The sequence below is a fragment of the Kogia breviceps genome, chromosome X (genome assembly GCF_026419965.1).
Source record: "Kogia breviceps isolate mKogBre1 chromosome X, mKogBre1 haplotype 1, whole genome shotgun sequence".
In the NCBI taxonomy this organism is placed as follows: domain Eukaryota; kingdom Metazoa; phylum Chordata; class Mammalia; order Artiodactyla; family Physeteridae; genus Kogia; species Kogia breviceps.
The window spans coordinates 1,381,801-1,399,467 of NC_081330.1; the positions used below are offsets into that span (position 1 = coordinate 1,381,801).

Sequence of the window (17,667 nt, forward strand, 5' to 3'; positions counted from 1 at the left end):
TTGAAGGGGAACAATAGAGCTGAGGACAGAGCAAACAGTACGACCTTAAATGCCAAAGAAGCGTCCTAAAAGCCAGGGCTAGTTACTCACGTTTTGACACCAGTGGCTGAATGGGGCTTCACGTGAGTATTTCTGGAGTCCTAAAGTAAAAGGACGAAGGAGAGCATTTGAAAGTAGGCACCGACACCAGTTCAGCCGCAGTTTCCTGCGGGCTTGAGCCCTGTGCCTGGCTCTGCTGAATGGGGGAGGAACTTTGGGCGACCAGTCAGGGCTCAGATAGAGGGTAGGGGGCAAGGTGTGTTGGGTTGAGTTTAGTCGATGAGGGGCATGCCTTCCTGCTGGGGTCCGGCCTGCTCCCAGGCCGAAAAGCCCCAGTGCCCCGTGCACACACTGCACCTTAGAGAAGGGCCTGGTACTGGGGGTGGGGGACAGGGAGCTGAGGAGGTATGTTTTCCCCCTCTGGGCGAGCGAGATGCTCACAGTTGAAAGCCAGGAAGTACCTGCGCAAACTCCCCTCCCTCCCAGAGCTGCAGGTCCGGGTCACGTGTGCCCACATTTGCACAGAGCCTGACTTGGACATCCACGCACACACATGCCCGAACCCCTTGCGCTAGCGCCTACAGGCCCGCCTCCCCTGGGCACGAGCCCAGAGCCTAACTGCCTTTGGCCCTGTCCCCACCATCTATACCCCAGGGATTTCCCTCCCACCCAACTGAAGACAGCTGTCCAGTCCGGCTGGTCACTTGCTACCTGCATCCTGCCTTCTCAGTATACTGGAGGAAAACCTGTCGGCCTGGCCTGTGACTTCGAGTTGGTAGAGAGGGATGATGGGAAACTCCAGCACTCCTGTCTAAGAGAGGCCCCAAGACGCCCCCAGGCTCAGTAAGGCCTTGCTCTGAGGGCGCAGGAAGAGGGCTGCCCCTCCCCAGCCCCCCACCCCCACCCCCAGGCCTAGGACAGCAGGTGCAAGCTGCCGGGGAAAGGAGGCAGAAGAGTCTCTTCCGGCAGCAGGAAGTGGTAACCACCTATGGGGCAACGAGGCTTGTTCCTCCCCGCAGGGCTGTGCAGAAGGGGAACCTCAGCCCAAGCCTGCTCTCTGCCCTCCGCCCCCACCCGCTCCCCGTGACGGGGCCCGGAGGGAGCGAAGGCATGTTCTGTTCTGTTCTCCAGGCTCCTTGTGCTTGGGAAGGGTGGGCCCCGTCTGATGTCCTGGGGATCTGGGGGAGGCAGGTGACCCAAGGGAGCCCAGGGTCTGGAGCAGCTATGGTGTAACTGTGCACTGGCATTGAGGGCCGATGGCCACGATGTGCAGTCTGGCAGTGGTGACCAGACAGCCTTCTGGAGGCTGGCGGGGAATGGCAGCCAGAGGATGCCAGCTTGCCGGGCACCTTGGGGCTCCCACACGGGCCCTGGCAGCCGAACCTTGGGCACAAGGCTGCCCAGCTGCGCGCCCAGTGCCTGGGGCGAGGCGACGGCAAGGCCCGGCCCCAGTGGGCAACCCCACCCCAGACCCTCGCGAGCAGTGCCGGGCCGCCCCGCCCCGCCCCGGGAGCGGCGCTGGGGGCGGGACGGGGCGGGGCCGGCGCAGGGTGCTGGCTGCGGGGGCCCCCGGTCCCAGCGCCCGGCCCGCTCGCGGCCGCGTGGGAGCAACGGAGCTCGACGGCGCGGCCGCCCGGCGGCCATGGCCACGCACGGGAAGCTGCGCCGGGAGCGAGGGCCGCAGGCGGACCATGAGGCGCAAGTCAAGGGTGAGAGGGCGTTGGGCGCTCCCGGCGCTGTTCCCTACGGAGACCCCGCAGGTCGTGGGGGAGCCCGAAAAGTCCTGGCCGCTGGCCTAGGGCCCGCTGCCCTCCCCCAGTGACCTCCGGAGGGGGCTGAGGGAGGGGACCCGCGCCCCCTGCCCTCCTCTCCACGCCCCTTTGGCCTCAACCGCCGCTGTTCCCCTTCCTTCCACTCTCCCTCCCTCCCTCCCTCCCTCCCTCCCTCCGGTAGCTCTGTCCTCCTGGGTTCTCCCTGCACCTCACCTAAGGACTCCGAGGAGGGAAGGGGAGCACCGAGTGCCCCCCAAAAGTGGCATTCTAGCCACAGTGAAATGGAGCACCTTGACTTCGCTGACAGGGGCTGGGTAGGGGGGTCCGAGAGCTCCGGTGCATGGATTTAGCGATGGCTTTACCCTAAAACCACTCCAGTCCCTGTCCCCTCCCTTGGGCGCTGAAGTGGCTCAGAGGGGAAGGCCACTGTCTCTGGGCAAACCGGCACAGTGAATCTTGGCCTGCGGGATCTTGTGCCCTCTGCAAGAGGGCAGAACCTCTTTGAGTTTATCAGAACCTCTTTGGGTTCTGATAAACACTCTGTGCAAATCATATGCAAATCAGCTTTGCAGACTCTTAGTCCACCGCTTTTGTGGGTCTTATTCAGGGCGTGGTAACTCTTGCAAAGGGAAGAAGGCAGCGTCCAAGTGCCAGCAGTTTGAGGCTGTAAAATTTTCTGGTGTCTTCAGCTGTGCGACCCCGTATATTACTCTCAATAGCTCAGTTTTACCGATGAAGGAAACCGAAACTCAGAGAGGAGCAGTGACTTGCTCATGACCACTCCTATAGGTCCTAGGGGGCGTCATGAGATGAACCTCGAATGTCCTTCCAATCCAAAGATGGAGATTCCAACGTATTTATCCAATACAAGCAATTTACACCAAAGTGTGCCCCAGTCCTCCCCATCTGGGAAGGGTGGCCTGCTGCCCACAGCCAGCTTGAGGTGACGGTGCAGGGCCAGTCAGCTCTTCAAGCCTCGCCTGCAACATTCCTCAGATGGGGAGAATGATCTGCAGCCGCACCCCCCAAATGTCCTGAGGCTGAAGGACTTTGGAAACTCTTCAGTCAGCAAACATGGGTCAGTTCATTCACACTGAAAAAAAATTGGGGTTTTGAGCAAGGCTGTCTTTTAAGATGTTCCTTGCCTGCTCTGGGTCTCTAGTGATTTTAGCTTCTGTTCCCCGTCCCCCCGCCCCATGCCCCCCCACCCCCCCACCCAAAGAAACTTCCTACTATGCTAGAGAAACAGGATCACTGTCTTGACGCCCGAAATTCTGAAAGGTCAGCATAGCTGTGGTTTGGGAAGCCATCTTTTCTGCTTTGCTTGTCAGCAGAAGTGAGACCGAATGCCTCGCTCTACAGGAAGTGTTGTTGAGGCCCAGTCCTGGCTCTGCAATTCAAAGCATACGTGGATTCCATCCTTCCTTATGATAGATGTTTTGTATGCATCTGTTCTGTGCCAGGCCCTGAACATGCAGGTCTAGTGGGGGAGACATATAGTAAACAACCTATCACACGGCTAATTTCGATTATGATGAAAACCACGATAAAGGGAGAGCGCGATGTCAAGAAAGGGGACAGGAAGAGGGCCAGGCGTACTCTGTGGGGAGGTTGGACAGGGTTCCCTGATGAGCGCATCCCAGATGAGATCTGAGAGCTGGCCGCTGACTCAGCTGGGAGCTCGGGAGGCACCGGCGTGTGCTCAGACCCCGCCCACTCAGCGTCTGCCTGACACCAGGTCCGAATCCCAGCCAAGGCTTGGTTGCACCGAATAGAAGAAACGAAACAGTTTGCTGAGCTGGCCCGTGGAGCCAGGGAACTGTTGCTCCACGAGGAAGGGGCAGACGCCAGAGGACAGTGAGGCAAGCCGGGACATCTCAGATCTTTCTTGGAATGAAATGAAATTTACATTTATCCCCAAACTGTTACCCTGATTTAATGAAGACGCTCCTGATATCAAGTGGCCTGGCCTTGGACGGTGCAAGGAGACCCTGCATTGGTTTCACCTTCAGGAAGCAGTCCTCGCCCGGGCTTCCATTTACCCAGCTTGACCCCTCGGTGGAAAGAGCGCTCTCGTTCAGTCGCTGTGGTGCAAGCGCGGGGAGGGGATGGTGGCCCTTGGGCCTGTCACTGAGCTAGTCCTGGTGGTGGAGGAGGGTGGACGGGCCGAGGGGTAGGCTATGCAAGAGCCACATCTGGGGCACCTGGAGTCACGGAGAGGGACCCAGGGGCCGAGAGTAGGAAGGGCACAGTCTCCAAAGGGAAATCAGAGGAGGAGACGGGGCTGCTGAGCAGGCAGGACCCATGGACGCTGCCACGTGCCCCACAGCCCATGGGACGTCACTGGCGGGACAGAAATCCACATGGTACTGCCACTGCCCACCTCCTCCCAGCCTGGCTGCCTGGTCCAAGCCCCTGACTGTCTTTTGCCTGGACTGGTGCAGTAGCTGCCACCTGGGCTGGGCACGTTTCCTCCGTCACCTGACCTCTGCCCTGGCTCCCCACGGCAGCCCGAGGAGCCCTGAGTGCGAAGCCGGACCCCCGTGGCTCCGCTGCCGTGGCTCCCCACTCCCTCGGCGTCCAGCGGGGAGTCCTCCCCAACCACGGGCCTTGGCCGTCTCCCCTCTCCCCTGGCCTGCGCGGCTCTCTCCAGCCACACTGGCTCCACGGCCCCTCTGTTGCTCCCTGCAGCTCTCTTTTCCAGTGTCGCTCGTTCCTGACCACCCTGTCCCCACCTCCCGCTCTGTGCTGTCTTCTCAGTGCCACTTTTTCCAACACGTTCGAGCGCGTGCCTGTCCCCCTGCTGTCTGTCCCCCTGCTGTCTGTCCCCCTGCTGTCTGTCCCCCTGCTGTCTGTCCCCAGGAGGGGGGGCGCTGTGTCTCCAGGTCTAGACTGACTGGGTGCATAGTCAACATTACGCTGAATGAAGGAGTCACTTAACGTCCCTCGTTTGGACAGCGATTAGTGAGTGGTGACCCGCTTGCCAGAAGCCGAGACAGTGCATTGTGTCCCCGGGATGCCCAGGGCTCACCAGTGGGTTGCTTAAGCTCCTCATTCAGGCGGTTCTTTGCTTTAGGTCTGTGTGGGGGAAGTTGCCAAATCAAGTCAGCGATAAGGTGTCAGAAGCCAGCAGTGTGGGCAGCGGGGTGTGGCTCTCTCTGCCGGGAGGAGGTGGGTAGTTAGGAGTCGGTACTGGCAACAGAAAACAGACCAGTTGCCTCACTCCCGTCACCGGTCAGCCTCCACCAGCTGGTCCGGCCCTCCCGCTGGGGCTGCCCTTTCTCCCTGGGGCTGAGGGCAGGGTTTCCAGCCAGCGAGGAGGCCGCAAGTTCACTGCAGGTTTGACAGAGCGCCGTGGCCACCCCGCCCTGGCGCAGCCCCGTGTGTCTCTGTGTTTGCGTGGGCGGCCGCCCCGCCTGGGGTCCTGGGCACCCAAAGGCCAGGAAGTGGCAGGGGAACCGGGGAGTCCAGGTGCTCCCAGCATCCCAATGTGCTCCGAGCCTCCGGGGCCGTCCACACTCGCCCTCGCCCCCGGCCCTTTGCAGGGCTCTGCCCTGCCCCTGGAAGGGCCTTTCCGTTCTGCCTTCCCGGCTGGTTCCCTTCAGCCTCAGCTCAGAGGTCCCCTTCCTCAGGCGTGCCCCCTCGGCCGGGCGCTCACTCCACTCCGCGGGTGGCAGGTGCACCGCCCCAGCCTGAGCCGCGTTCCCCCCCCCCCCCACCAGAGCTGCGCTGGCAGCTGGGCGGGCAGCTGCGCTGCCTGGAGCTGCAGGGCGAGCTGCGGCGCGAGCTGTTGCAGGAGCTGGCCGAGTTCATGCGGCGGCGCGCCGAGGTGGAGCTGGAGTACTCGCGGGGCCTGGACAAGCTGGTTGAGCGCTTCTCCGGCCGCGCAGGCCGCCTGGGGGGCAGCAGTCGGGAGCACCAGAGCTTCCGGTGGGTCCTGGGGACTGGCCGGTGGGGCGACTGCGGCAGGGCCTGAGGCCCCGCTCCCCGTCGGTCTGAGTGCCCATCTCCCCCAGGAAGGAGCCGTCCCTCCTGTCGCCCTTACACTGCTGGGCTGTGCTGCTGCAGCAGACGCGGCAGCAGAGCCGTGAGAGCGCGGCCCTCAGCGACGTGCTGGGTGGGCCCCTGGCCCAGCGCCTGAGTCACATCGCGGAGGATGTTGGGCGCATAGTCAAGAAGGCAAGGCCCCTGCCCTGGGCACGGGGTGCTGGATGGCCTCAGGATCTAGCGAGGGCAGCCCGTGGGTGCCCGATGCAGAGGTGTCATGGCTGGGAGGGCCCAGGAGGCTGGGGGGCGTCGGACAGAGGCGAGCCGGTGGGAGCCTTGAGTGCCGAGCTGAGGGCTGGCCGCCGCTGCAGGGTGGAGGTGGGTGTTGCACTGGGGCATGGCTGTGCTCAACTCCCCTCCCCCCCAGAGCAAGGATCTGGGGCAACAGCTGCAGGAGGAGCTCCTGGAGGTGGTGTCAGAGCTTCAGACGGTGAGAGCGCCGCAGGGCCTGCCCGAATCAGAGGGAGGCCGTCACCTCACATCTCCCCGAGCCAGGCTCAAGGAGAGACCTGCGTTTCGAGGACCGCAGGCTCGGCCCTCTCTCCCTGCTCTGGGCCCTGGGTGGTTGGGCAGAGTGCTCAGGTCCGAGTCCCGGATGGGCGGGGAGGGGGAGGGGGAGGGCTGGCTGCGGCCGGCCGTGGCCTTGAGCAGGGCTGCCTGGCCTTGGGCCTCCTTGCAGGCCAAGAAGACATACCAGGTGTACCGCATGGAGAGCGTGAATGCCGAGGCCAAGCTCCGGGAAGCCGAGCGGCAGGAGGGGAAGCGGGCATGCCGAAGCGCCGGCACCGAGGCGGGGCCGCTCCGCAAGGGCTCCCTCCAGAAGGGAGGGCGGCTGGTGGAGAAGGTGGGCCTGGGGGCAGCCGTCTGTGTCCAGAGGCTCTGGCTCCTGGTCTCTGTTCTTTCGAGTCCCGGCCCTGCAGGGAGGTGGTGTGGAGCAGGAAGGCGGGGCTGGCTCTGGAAGGCTCCCCAAGCTGGGGTGGCATAGACAGAGGGGGCGGGAGAAGAGTCACTAGGCCTGGGACCGCCCGCATGCTCCTAGCTGGTCTCCCCAAGCAAGCCCCGCTGGGCGAAGAGAGATCTGGTGCCCCGAAGCCTGGGGGCCCTTCCACCCACCCGTCCTTGCCTCACGCAGTGCTGTGAGATTGCAGACAAGCGAGCGGACACGTCAAATGGGTGGCTGAGTGACAGGAGGGGAGGAGGAGTGTTGGAGGCGGTCCCTGAAGAAAGGATGGGGTCGCTGAGGCTGGCAGGGTCGCGGAGGAAGGACATCGTGACTTCGGGGCCCAGTCGTTTGAGGGACCTGGTGGGACGGCGGGCGTAGCTGTCCGCGTGGGGAAGGGAGGGGAGAGAGCGTGTGTCGCGGGTGAGGGCTACATGGGAGGCGGAGCCGGGGCCGCGTGGGCGACCCTGGGGCTTCTGTGGTCCTGAGCAGCGCCACGCCAAGTTCTTGGAGCACAAGCTCAAGTGCACAAAGGCGCGCAACGAGTACCTGCTCAGCCTGGCCAGCGTCAACGCCGCTGTCAACAACTACTACCTGCGTGACGTCCTGGACCTCATGGACGTGAGTGCTGGGGGACAGGCGGGACCGGGCGCCTGTGCGCCGAGCCCGCCCGAGCCGTGTCCTCGCTTGTCCCCCAGTGCTGTGACATGGGATTCCACCTGGCCCTGGGGCAGGTGCTCCGGAGCTACACGGCCGCTGAGAGCCGCACCCAAGCCTCCCAGATGCAGGGCCTGGGCAGCCTGGAGGAGGTGGTGGAAGCCCTAGACCCTCCAGGGGACAAGGCCAAGGTGCTGGAGGTGCACGCAGCCGCCTTCTGTCCCCCGCTGCGTTTCGACTACCAGCCCCACGAGGGGGATGAGGTGAGGGTCTCTGCCCGCCCCTTCAGGCATTCGGCTTTGTGTTTTCCGGTCTTCGTTGTGATGGTAGGTAAGTGGAATGAATTACCTTCCAGTTGCTAAGGAGTTGAAACTCGTGAATGCAGTTATTTCGTAGACCCTCCAGTGGCCTCAAGGCAAATGAGGCTCTGAGGTTTCCGGACTTGCGTTTGAAGCCAGCAGACCTCCGCACCTCACTTCTGCGGTTCAGCCAAAGAACGCGCGTGCGCACACACTCCGCCCCCCGCCCCCCCCACCGCAAGGGCAAACACAGCCAGGCTGCCATTGGTTTTGAGGCCAGCTGGTGGGTGGTATATAGCTGTCCATATACTCTTCTTTCGATGGTTCTGTGTACCTTCGACGTTTAATAATGCAAACTTGGGGGGAAAGAAACCACGCGAACAGTAACTTATAACCAGGCATCTTTTTTTTTTTTTTTTCTTTTGGGCCGCACCGCATGGCTTGTGGGATCTGAGTTCCCCGAGCAGGGATCGAACCCGTGCCCCCTGCAGTGGAAGCTCAGAGCCCTAACCGCTGGACCGCCAGGGAAGGCCCCACTAGGCATTTTTTCAACGCACCTCCGAGCTGGTCTTTTGTTTACCGCTTTATCCTCGTGAACATTGTTCAGGGACTGGGGTTACAGTGAGTTTTTACTTATTTAATTTGTATTTTGACCAAAGTCGTATCTGAAAACGTCAAACGTTACTCAAGGCGTCCAGTGGCACACAGCCCTTCTCGGACTCACCCGTTCTGTTCCTGATTCCCACTCTGCAGACACAACCCCTTCCCAGCCTTCTAGCTGCTGCTTCTGCTGCAAGCAATGCGGCAGGTGCTGCTAGTGCTTTAAAGCTTTCCAGAGGTCCCACCGACCTCCTTCCATGGATGATTCAGGCTCCTCCCCACATCATCTCCCAGTGCCAGCCCTCTCTGTCTTTTCCCTCACACCAGGCGATCTCTTCTCTGCAGAGCTCTGCCCTGGAGCCGTCCAGACCCCGCTTGTAGGCCTTGATCGCTTGCAGGCCTGTGAAGTCCAGGACCTCCCTTCCCCACCGTCCTGAGCATTCCTGCCATTCTCTCCTGCGTTGGACCGTCTGTGTCCCAGATCCTGTGTCTTCCTCTTTCTTGGTTTATTACCCTTGTTTGTGTGGACATCTTTCCCCATACTTTCCTGACTTCGAATGTCTGAAAAAATGTCTGTATTCTATCCTTGAAATTGATTGGTAGTGTAGCTGGGTATAGAATTCAAGGTTGAAAATCATTTTCCTTTTGGAATGTTAAAGGTATCACTTCAAGCTTTCAGTATTGTAGGTGAGAAGTCCAATGCCATTCGGATTTCTGGACTGTTGCACGTGACCTGTAATGTGTCTCCCTGAAGCTTTTAGGATAGTCTCTTTCCCTCGTGTAAAATTTTAGGATGATATGCCTTGGGGATCCTTTTTCCTTCATGGTGCTGGGCAACCAGTGGGCCTTGTCAGTGTGGAAACTTGTGTCTTAAGGTTTTGAGCTCATATTATTCCTTTGGTAACTTCCTTCCCTTAATTTTCTTTTCTCTTGCTTTCACGAATTCTTGTAATTTGATGTTGAACACCATGGGTTGACAGTCTAAGTTCCTTATCTTTTTTTATATATAAATTTATGTATTTATTTTTGGCTGTGTTGGGACTTCGTTGCTGTGCGTGGGCTTTCTCTAGTTGTGGAGAGCGGGGGCTACTCTTTGTTGTGGTGTGCGGGCTTCTCGTTGCGGTGGCTTCTCTTGCTGTGGAGCACGGGCTCTAGGCATGCGTGCTTCAGTAGTTGCAGCATGCGGGCTCAGTAGTTGTGGCGCACGGACTTAGTTGCTCCGCGGCACGTGGGATCTTCCCGGACCAGGGCTCGAACCTGTGTCCCCTGCATCGGCAGGCGGATTCTCAACCACTGCGCCACCAGGGAAGCCCATATTTCCTTATCTTTTATCTTTCCTATTTCTCATCACTATACCTTTCAATGCTGCTTTCTTAGATATTTTTTCGACTATTTTTTCTCACCCCTTGTTGAGTTTTTTTTAAAATTTACTTTCATATTTTTTTGTTCTTAAGAGTTTTGGTTTGTTTTCCAAATTCCTATTTAAAATAGTCTTTTCCTCTTGTTTCATGGATACAATATCTTCTCAAATCTTTCTGAAATGTTCATTCTTTTTCTCGACATTTCCTCCAGTTCCCTGCATTTTCTCTGTTTTCTTGCTTTGATCTATGTCTTCCAAATGGCTGCCAGTTCGTGGCCATCAATTCATATTTCGGACGAGGCAGTGAAGAGAGGTGCATTACGTATCTGATGTGTGTGAACAGAGCTTGTCAGCAGTGGGTTTCCCCACAGGGGGGCTGGGCAGGGACTCAGATCATTGCTGCGAGGGACACCCACATCACGGGGAACTGGGGGTGTCTCGGTAAGAGGGTGCTAGAAAGGACTCAGAGGACTTGGGCGAGGGTTAGGGGACTTGGGGGAGGGGCTGGGCTCAGGCTTGGATGCTGTCAGGAAACAGGGGTGACTGACAGGGTGTCTTAATAAATCTTATTGAGAAGACGGGGCAGGCGTGGGTAGAGGGTTAGGGCTAGAGCCGTCATCGGTGAGGGAGGAGCCGTCCCTCACACTAGCTGGGACACAGGGAGGTTTGCTCGTGTTTGTGGCTTGGGCAAAGTTCTTGCTTTGGTCTGTGCTCAGACACGCTGATGACTTGATCTCGTTTTTATCTTCAGCCGTCATGGCCACAGTGTCTGATGTGATGCTTTGTGACATTCCTTATGTCCGACAGGCCCACGCTGAGGCGCAGCTCTGAGCTCCTGGCCAGATGGCGGCGGCGGCTGTGTTCTCTCTCATCGGTGGGGACTTTCGTCCCCTTCCTCAGCAGTGACTAGTGTCCCTGAGTCCAGAATCCCTCTGATTTATCCTTTCCAGAGAGTCAATTTCTAGTTTTCTGCCCATTATGTGGGCTTGAGGGGGTGGGTCTTCTAATGTCAGTGTTTTCTAGGGCCTGGATAGAAATTTTATAATCGCGGTAAAATATACATAAGATTTACCATTTTGTCCGTTTTAAGTGCACAGTTCAGTGGCACGAAACACCTTCACGTCGTTGTGCAACCGTCACCACCGTCCATTGCCCAGAACCTTTCCATCTTCCCCAATGGAAAATCTGTCCCCATTAGACACTGACTCCCCCTCCCCCTCCCCCAGCCCGTGGCCGCCAGCATCTACTCTCTGTCTCTAGGAGTCTGGCTACTCCAGGCACCTAATACAAGTACAATCATATCCTATTTGTCCTTTTGTGACAAAAGGCTTATTTCACTGAGGATAATGTCCTCAGGGTTCACCCATGTTGAAGCATGTATGAGAATTTCCTCCCTTTTCATGGCTGAATAACGTTCCATTGTATGGAGAGACCGCACTTTGCTTGTCCTTTCGTCAGCTGCTGGACACCTGGCTTGCTTCTTCCTTTGGGCTGTCGGGAGTAGCGCTGCGGGAACGTCCGTGCGCAAGTCTCTATGCGTGCGGGTGTGCGTGCGCCTTCCCCTCGGGAAGGTGTCCTTGCCATGCTTCAGATCCGGCTGGTGATCCTGTGCGTCGGCCACCAAGGCAGCGAAAATGGGCCCCAGAGACCTCGGCGCCTGCTGCCCAGCCCCACCCTGCGTCTCAGGCGTGGCCCTCAGCCCCCTGGGTGCTGCCCTCTGCAGGTGGCTGAGATCCGGGTTGAGATGGAGCTGCGGGACGAGATTCTGCCCAGAGCCCAGAATATCCAGAGCCGCCTGGACCGACAGACCATCGAGACAGAGGAGGTATGGGTGACCTGGCCCCGGGTAGGGACAAGGACCTGGAGACATGGAGCCGAGTGGCCATGACCTGCCCTCCCCCCTCCTTCTGACTTGGACTCCCTGTCCCTCACCTGTCTCCCACTCCTTCCTGTCCTGGTGCTGTCCCCTCCCCAGGTGAACAAGACGCTGAAGGCCACCCTGCAGGCCCTGCTGGAGGTGGTGGCGTCAGAAGATGGGGACATGCTCGACTCCTTCCAGGCCAACCCCTCCACCGAGTCCCTCAAGTCCACCAGCTCGGACCCAGGGGTTCGGCAGGCCGGCCGGAGGCGGGGGCAGCAGCAGGAGACCGAGACCTTCTACATCACGGTGGGGAGGCGGGGCCAGGAGGGCGGGGCGGCCGGGGAGGCGCAGAGCTAGGATTAAAGCTTTGCACTCTTCCCGGGGCTTCGCAGAAACTCCAGGAGTACCTGAGTGGACGGAGCATCCTCACCAAGCTGCAGGCCAAGCATGAGAAGCTGCAGGAGGCCATTCAGCGAGGTGGGCCCCGCTCCTGGCGCCCTGAGCCCCTGCCTCACCACCCCCAGGGCCGGGAGTGGCCGCAGCTTGGCTCTGCTCCTGGGTCCTCCACCAAGAGAGGGTGCTTGGCACACAGAGCATAAGCCAGCGAGGCTCCTGGCCCCGTCCCGCCTTTTGCCCTGTGGCTGCCCTCGGCCTTCAGGGGGTGTGTTGAGGCACCCCCGGCCCGAGAGACACACGAGCGTCTTCTCCTCCCCAGGTGACAAGGAAGAATGGGAGGTGTCTTGGTGAGTCCTTCGTGAGGGGCCAGTTTGTCCCGAGGAGCTGTGGGGTCCCCACCTCCCCTCTCTTTGGGACCCGGCTCTGTTGCTCGTCCTTTGGTGACCTGTTTCCCACTTTGCCCAGTGGGTTCTGGAATAACTCGCGAGCTCCAGCATGCTGTCTGGCTGGGCCAGGGTGTCAGGGCGGCCTAGTCTCCACGCCCACTCCCCTCAGAGCCCGCTCCTGTTCACGACAGGACCCAGTACACGCAGAGAAAACTCCAGAAGAGCCGCCTTCCCCGCCCCAGCTCCCAGTATAACCAGAAGCTCTTTGGGGGAGACATGGAGAAGTTTATCCAGGTACTTGCTTTGCGTCACCCGCCAACCAAGTGCGGGCCCCTCCCCGCTTCTGCTCTCCCTCCAACCCCCGGGGGCCGCCTGTGAGCCCGGTATCCTCCGCCCCGGCCACTGGCCTCCTCCTGGGTGAGCCTTTGTCGGGCCTGCACTGATCAAAGGGCACGTCCCTCACTAGTAACGGAAAGCCTCGGGTGGCAGTGATTTTAGGGCTGAGGAGTTGAGTTAACAGGAACAAGGGTGTCCGCGGGCCCCACTTCTGGGGTAGGAGAGAGGGAAGTAAGGGAAGCAAGAAAGATCAGAAAAGAAGAAATAACACTGTTATTTGCAGGATGTGATTCTGTATGTCATGGTTCGAAAGAATCAACAGATCATTTAAGTGAACACATTTGGGTTTCACGGTGTTACTTGATTCGAGGTCGACATACGGAGTTCGATGGCATTTCCACATGCCAGCAATAAACAGTTAGCAGGTAAAACGTAAGGCATGGCCCGAGACGGCACCAGGGATGTCGGACACCTGGGCGTGCATCTCGCAGGACTTATTGCTGACCGCATAACGCATTAAGAGAAAATAAAAGTGAGCAAGTGACGAGGCAGGACGTGCTGTGTCCACAGTGGAGGGAACACCCTCTCTGTCCCTGTCCCCAGAGCTCAGGCCAGTCCGTGCCCCTGGTGGTGGAGAGCTGTGTCCGCTTCATTAACCTCAACGGTGAGTAAGACCTGGGCCCTCCTGCCGCTGGCCCGGCACCCGATCCTGCGGGGAGGGGTGGGGAGGAGACTCGGCGCCCACTGGCTCTCCGTCCTCCCGCAGGCCTGCAGCACGAGGGCATCTTCCGGGTGTCGGGCGCCCAGCCCCGGGTCTCAGAGATCCGTGACGCTTTTGAGAGAGGTGGGGAACGGCGGGGCCGGGGGTGAGGGGGCGGGGCGTGGAAGAGCCGGTGTAATCCGCCTTCTCGCCCCCTGCGCCACCGTGTCGCCCTCAGGAGAGGACCCACTGGTGGAGGGCTGCACCGCCCATGACCTGGACTCGGTGGCAGGCGTGCTGAAGCTCTACTTCCGGTGCCTGCAGCCCCCGATATTCCCCCCAGAGCTGTTCAGAGAGCTGCTGGCTTCTGCGGGTGAGGCGGGGGTCTGAGGCGGGCCCTGGGGGGCCCTCCCCGCTGGCCTCCACGGCTGCGCTCATGGCTTCTCTTTGGGGTGCCGGCCTCGGCCGCAGAAGTGGAGGCCGCGGAGGAGCGGGTGGAGCACGTGAGCAGCCTCCTGGCCCGGCTGCCCGGCCCGGTGCTGGCGGTCCTGCGCTACCTCTTCACCTTCCTCAACCAGTGAGTACCTCTTCCTCGGCCAGGGAGTCCCGGTGCGGGGGGAGCGGCGAGGGCGGGCGGCCCAGGGCTGGCCCTAGCCAGGCCCTAGCCAGCTGCTGGCGGGGGTCAGGGGACACGGGGCCAAGAGCTCCCTGCCTGTGACCCACGTGTGCCCCCAGCCTGGCCCAGTACAGCGACGAGAACATGATGGATGCCTACAACCTGGCCGTGTGCTTCGGGCCGACGCTGCTGCCCGTGCCCGCCGGGCAGGACCCGGTAGCCCTGCAGGGCCGGGTGAACCGGCTGGTGCAGACGCTCATAGCGCAGCCCGCGCAGGTCTTCCCGCCCCCAGCCCTGCTGCCCGGCCCTGTCTATGAGAAGTGCATGGCGCCGCCTTCTGCCAGCTGCCTGGGGTAGGCGCTTCGCGCTGCCGGGAGGGAGGTCCGGCGGGCGGGAGACCCCCTGTGCGCTCACCCACCTTGCTCTGCTCTGGGCCGCAGGGATGCCCAGCCGGAGGGCCCGGCGGGGGAGAACGAGCCGGAGCCGGAGGCTGGGAGCCTGGCCCAGGAGGACGGTGAGGGGGGGCGGGAAGGAGGGCCCCACCCCGCCCCCGCCCTGGATGCCCACTCCACGCCCCCGACACCGGGGTCCCCTCTTCTCCCTAGACCCGGAGGGCGTTGTGGAGGCCGTGGCCTGCTTTGCCTACACGGGCCGCACGGCCCAGGAGCTGACCTTCCAGCGGGGGGATGTGCTGCGGCTGCACGAGCGGGCCTCGGGCGACTGGTGGCGGGGCGAGCGCGCCGGGGCCCGGGGACTCATCCCCCATAAGTACATCACGCTGCCGGCGGGGTGAGCGAGTGAAGCTGGGGCCCTCCCTGGGAGGCTCTCCTCTCACCCGGGCTTCTAGCCCTTCCCCTGCCCCGAGTCCCCGCTTCCGCTTCCGCTCCCGCAGGCCCGGGGCGGCCAAGCCCGGAAGGAGCGCTCTAACAGGCTGTCTGTCTGTCTGGCGCCAGGGCAGAGAAGCTTGCCGCGGCCCAGGGGCTGCCGCCCGCCGCGGGGGAGCCGGTGAGCAGCGTGGAGGCCCTCCCGGCCATGCCCTTTGTCCAGAGGTGAGAGCAAGGCGAAGGCCCTTCCGGGGGCCCTGCCCGCGCACCCCAGACCTCAGCCGCGTGGAGGGGCCGGCCTCGCTGTTCCCCTTCCCTTGGCCGCACCCCGGGCTGCGAGAAGCCACTGCCGGGCAGCGCAGGGGCTCCCCAGGGCCCCCGCCAGGCCCACTGTCTGTGCCCTGCAGGCCAGAGCCGTGCACCCAACCCGAGGCCCCTCTCGGCACAACTGGGGGCCCCTCTGGGCACAGACGGCGCTGCTTGGTCCCCGCATCCCCGGAGCAACAGGTGGAGGTGGATAAGGTGAGAGAGCTGGCAATGGCCATGTGCCAAGTTGGGGGGCACCTCCCGGGGGTGGGTCTCTGCTTCCCATTATGAACGGGACTCTTCCCTCCCAAGGTTCCAGTCTCACCTTCCTGACCTCAGACAGGCCGGTGGAGCCCAGCCTAGGGAGGGGCAGGCCGGTGAGGGTGTGCGTGCAGCGGGGAGGGACGGGCCTGGAGGCAGGGTAGAAGGGAAGGGGACCCGGGGCTCTCACGTTTGGGCGTCATGTTCGGTTCCCGAGTGGGACAGGCTTCAAGGCTGGCATCTCGAGCCAGGCTAGGTGAAAGGTGGTGACGTGGCAGGCGCTTGGCGAGCCAGGGAGGATGAAAGGTGCAGTTGGAAAAGAGGCTGAGGGAGGTGGCTGACTGGGGAGCCAGGCGGGTCGTAGTTCTCGTGGGGGGAGAGAGCGGGTGCCAGATGCGGCCCCGGCCAGGGGTGCAGCCCGGGGACGCCCGGCTCCCTGCTGTGTCCGCTGGGCCCAGCGCACCCCACTGTGGCCTCCCAGTGGGCACCGCCTGGCTGAGCCCCGGGAACCGTGTGAGCCCTTAATCACTACATCTGGGGTCTGCCCAGATAACCCAGGACCGTCTCCCCACCTCCAGATCCGGAACTGACATCTGCAAAGGCCCTATTTCACACAGGTCCCAGCCCGGTGCGGGGTGGGGGCGGGGCTAGGATGTGCACGTCTCTCCAGGGGCATTTCGGCCCCTCCTCCCTGGGCTGCAGGGGACCACTGGCCCTGGAGGTCCGGTCACGCTGGTGGCCCCCGGAGCCAGGGGGTGGAGGCTGTGATCTCAGCCAGGGAGAGAGGGGGAAGAGGAGGAGGACCCGGGGCCCAGCCAGAGGGGCTCCCACTTCAGGGCTGGGCTGAGGATTGCTGTCCGCAGAGGAGACGATGACCCCCACACCAAAAGTGGCAGGAGCGAAACCGGGCAAGGGAGGGGCGGCAGCTGCGGGGCCCTCGGAGGGGAGGGGCCTGGGGACAGGCGGTGGCCGAGGACTTTGTCTCAGGGGCTGGAGGAGTTTGGGCAGAGGCTCGGGCAGCGGACGGTAGGAGGACCTCACTCTTGGGTCAGCTGGCAGCACTGACCTGGGGGCGGGGGACTGGCTGGCCAGGTGGAGGCCACTCACACCGACGCCCTGCCTTTCTCTCCTCCCTGCCAGGCCGTGGCGCAGACCATGGACTCTGTGTTTAAGGAGCTCTTGGGGAGGACCGCCGTCTCCCCTGGCCCTGGGCCCCGCAGCCCGAAGCCCGTGGCCTGCAGCCGCTTCGGCAAGAACAAAGGCTTCTCCCATGGCCCTGGGGCCCCAGCCTCACTCTTGGCCTCCCATCCCCAGGGCCTGGACTCACCCCTCAAGCCGCAATGAGGTGCTACCGGTTCCTCTGCAGGCCCCGCCCCGCCCCAGGTGGCCACGGGGGAGGCCGGCCGGGCTCCCCAGGCCCTTTGCTTCTCCCTGGTCCTGTGCAGCATGCTTGCTCGTGACCGTCTGCAGAGAGGAGGACGAGGCCGCCCCAACCCACCCCTGCCTCCCCCGCCCTGGCTCAGGCCCCTCTGGGAGGCAGCCGAGGAGGGAGGCTGGGGGCAGAAGCCCCTCCTGGGCTGCCGTGAGGGCTTGTCGCTGGTTGTCGGGTACTCGGTGCCCTTGCTCAGCCGAGGGTGCCAGCCTGGTGTTGGCGGCCGTTCATAAAGTCCTGTGCATTGACTCCTCGACGCGAGCCATTTCTCTGTCTCGGTGGGGCTGGGAAGGTTGGGTACAGGGCCAGCCCCCCGGCACCCCAAAGATGGCAGGTTGGGAACAGCTTCTGCAGGGGGTTCCTTGGCACAGGGCTGCCTTTGAAGTCCTGCGTGGCGGGTTCCAGGGCCGCTCACGTGTCTGTGGGCGCGGGAGGGCTCTGAGAATCTTTCCGCGCTGCCCCCGCGCCCACCGTTACCCTGATCCAAGGAGACTCGCCAGGTGGAAAATGAGTGGGAACTTTTATGATGGGGAGAGTCAGAGGGAGGGCAGAGGGGGACTGGAGAGGCGGGGAAAGGAAGGCCCCCAGCCCCACCCCTTTTCTTCCTCCTGCCCCCCCCCCCCACCGCTCCTGGGACCTCCATCAGCCGGCAGGGCAGGCACTGGTTGGGGTGGAAGCCACGTGCCGGCCCGGCCCCTGCAGCCCGCCGCCGCAGCCCCTCCCCACACGCGGCGCCAAGGAGCTGACTGCCGGGCCCCTGCGCGATCGTGGAGCCCGTCCCCGGGCAGGCGGCTGAGCTTCGTGGAGCCTCTGGAAGGAAGGTGCCCCTCGTTTC

General features: G+C 62.1%; 1 protein-coding gene across 2 annotated transcripts; it reads left to right on the forward strand.

Annotated features, from left to right (window-relative positions):
* Window positions 1-1,590: 1,590 nt before the first annotated feature.
* ARHGAP4 (Rho GTPase activating protein 4) lies at window positions 1,591-17,080 on the forward strand. Of its 2 annotated transcripts, XM_059049596.2 has the most exons (22): window positions 1,591-1,748; window positions 5,534-5,741; window positions 5,828-5,990; window positions 6,226-6,288; window positions 6,538-6,702; window positions 7,291-7,419; window positions 7,497-7,718; window positions 11,438-11,539; window positions 11,690-11,881; window positions 11,968-12,052; window positions 12,291-12,318; window positions 12,549-12,651; window positions 13,297-13,357; window positions 13,460-13,537; window positions 13,632-13,766; window positions 13,865-13,970; window positions 14,129-14,362; window positions 14,450-14,523; window positions 14,615-14,798; window positions 14,963-15,058; window positions 15,241-15,355; window positions 16,541-17,080. In XM_059049596.2, the coding sequence occupies exons 1-22, from the start codon at window positions 1,682-1,684 to the stop codon at window positions 16,742-16,744; spliced, it is 2,814 nt and encodes a 937-aa protein (XP_058905579.1). In that variant the 5' UTR covers window positions 1,591-1,681; the 3' UTR covers window positions 16,745-17,080. The 2 variants fall into 2 exon arrangements, 1 of the variants encoding a protein (XP_058905579.1); XR_010838587.1 differs by lacking the exon at window positions 14,450-14,523 and having other exon boundaries at window positions 1,593-1,748.
* Window positions 17,081-17,667: the final 587 nt, after the last annotated feature.

Bases quoted from the DNA above. Each gene is read 5' to 3' on its own strand.
- ARHGAP4 (XM_059049596.2), top strand. From the start codon at position 1,682: ATGGCCACGCACGGGAAGCTGCGCCGGGAGCGAGGGCCGCAGGCGGAC. The intron at 14,363-14,449 runs GTAGGCGCTTCG...TCTGGGCCGCAG, and splicing joins CCTTCTGCCAGCTGCCTGGG to GGATGCCCAGCCGGAGGGCC. The intron at 15,356-16,540 runs GTGAGAGAGCTG...CCTCCCTGCCAG, and splicing joins AACAGGTGGAGGTGGATAAG to GCCGTGGCGCAGACCATGGA.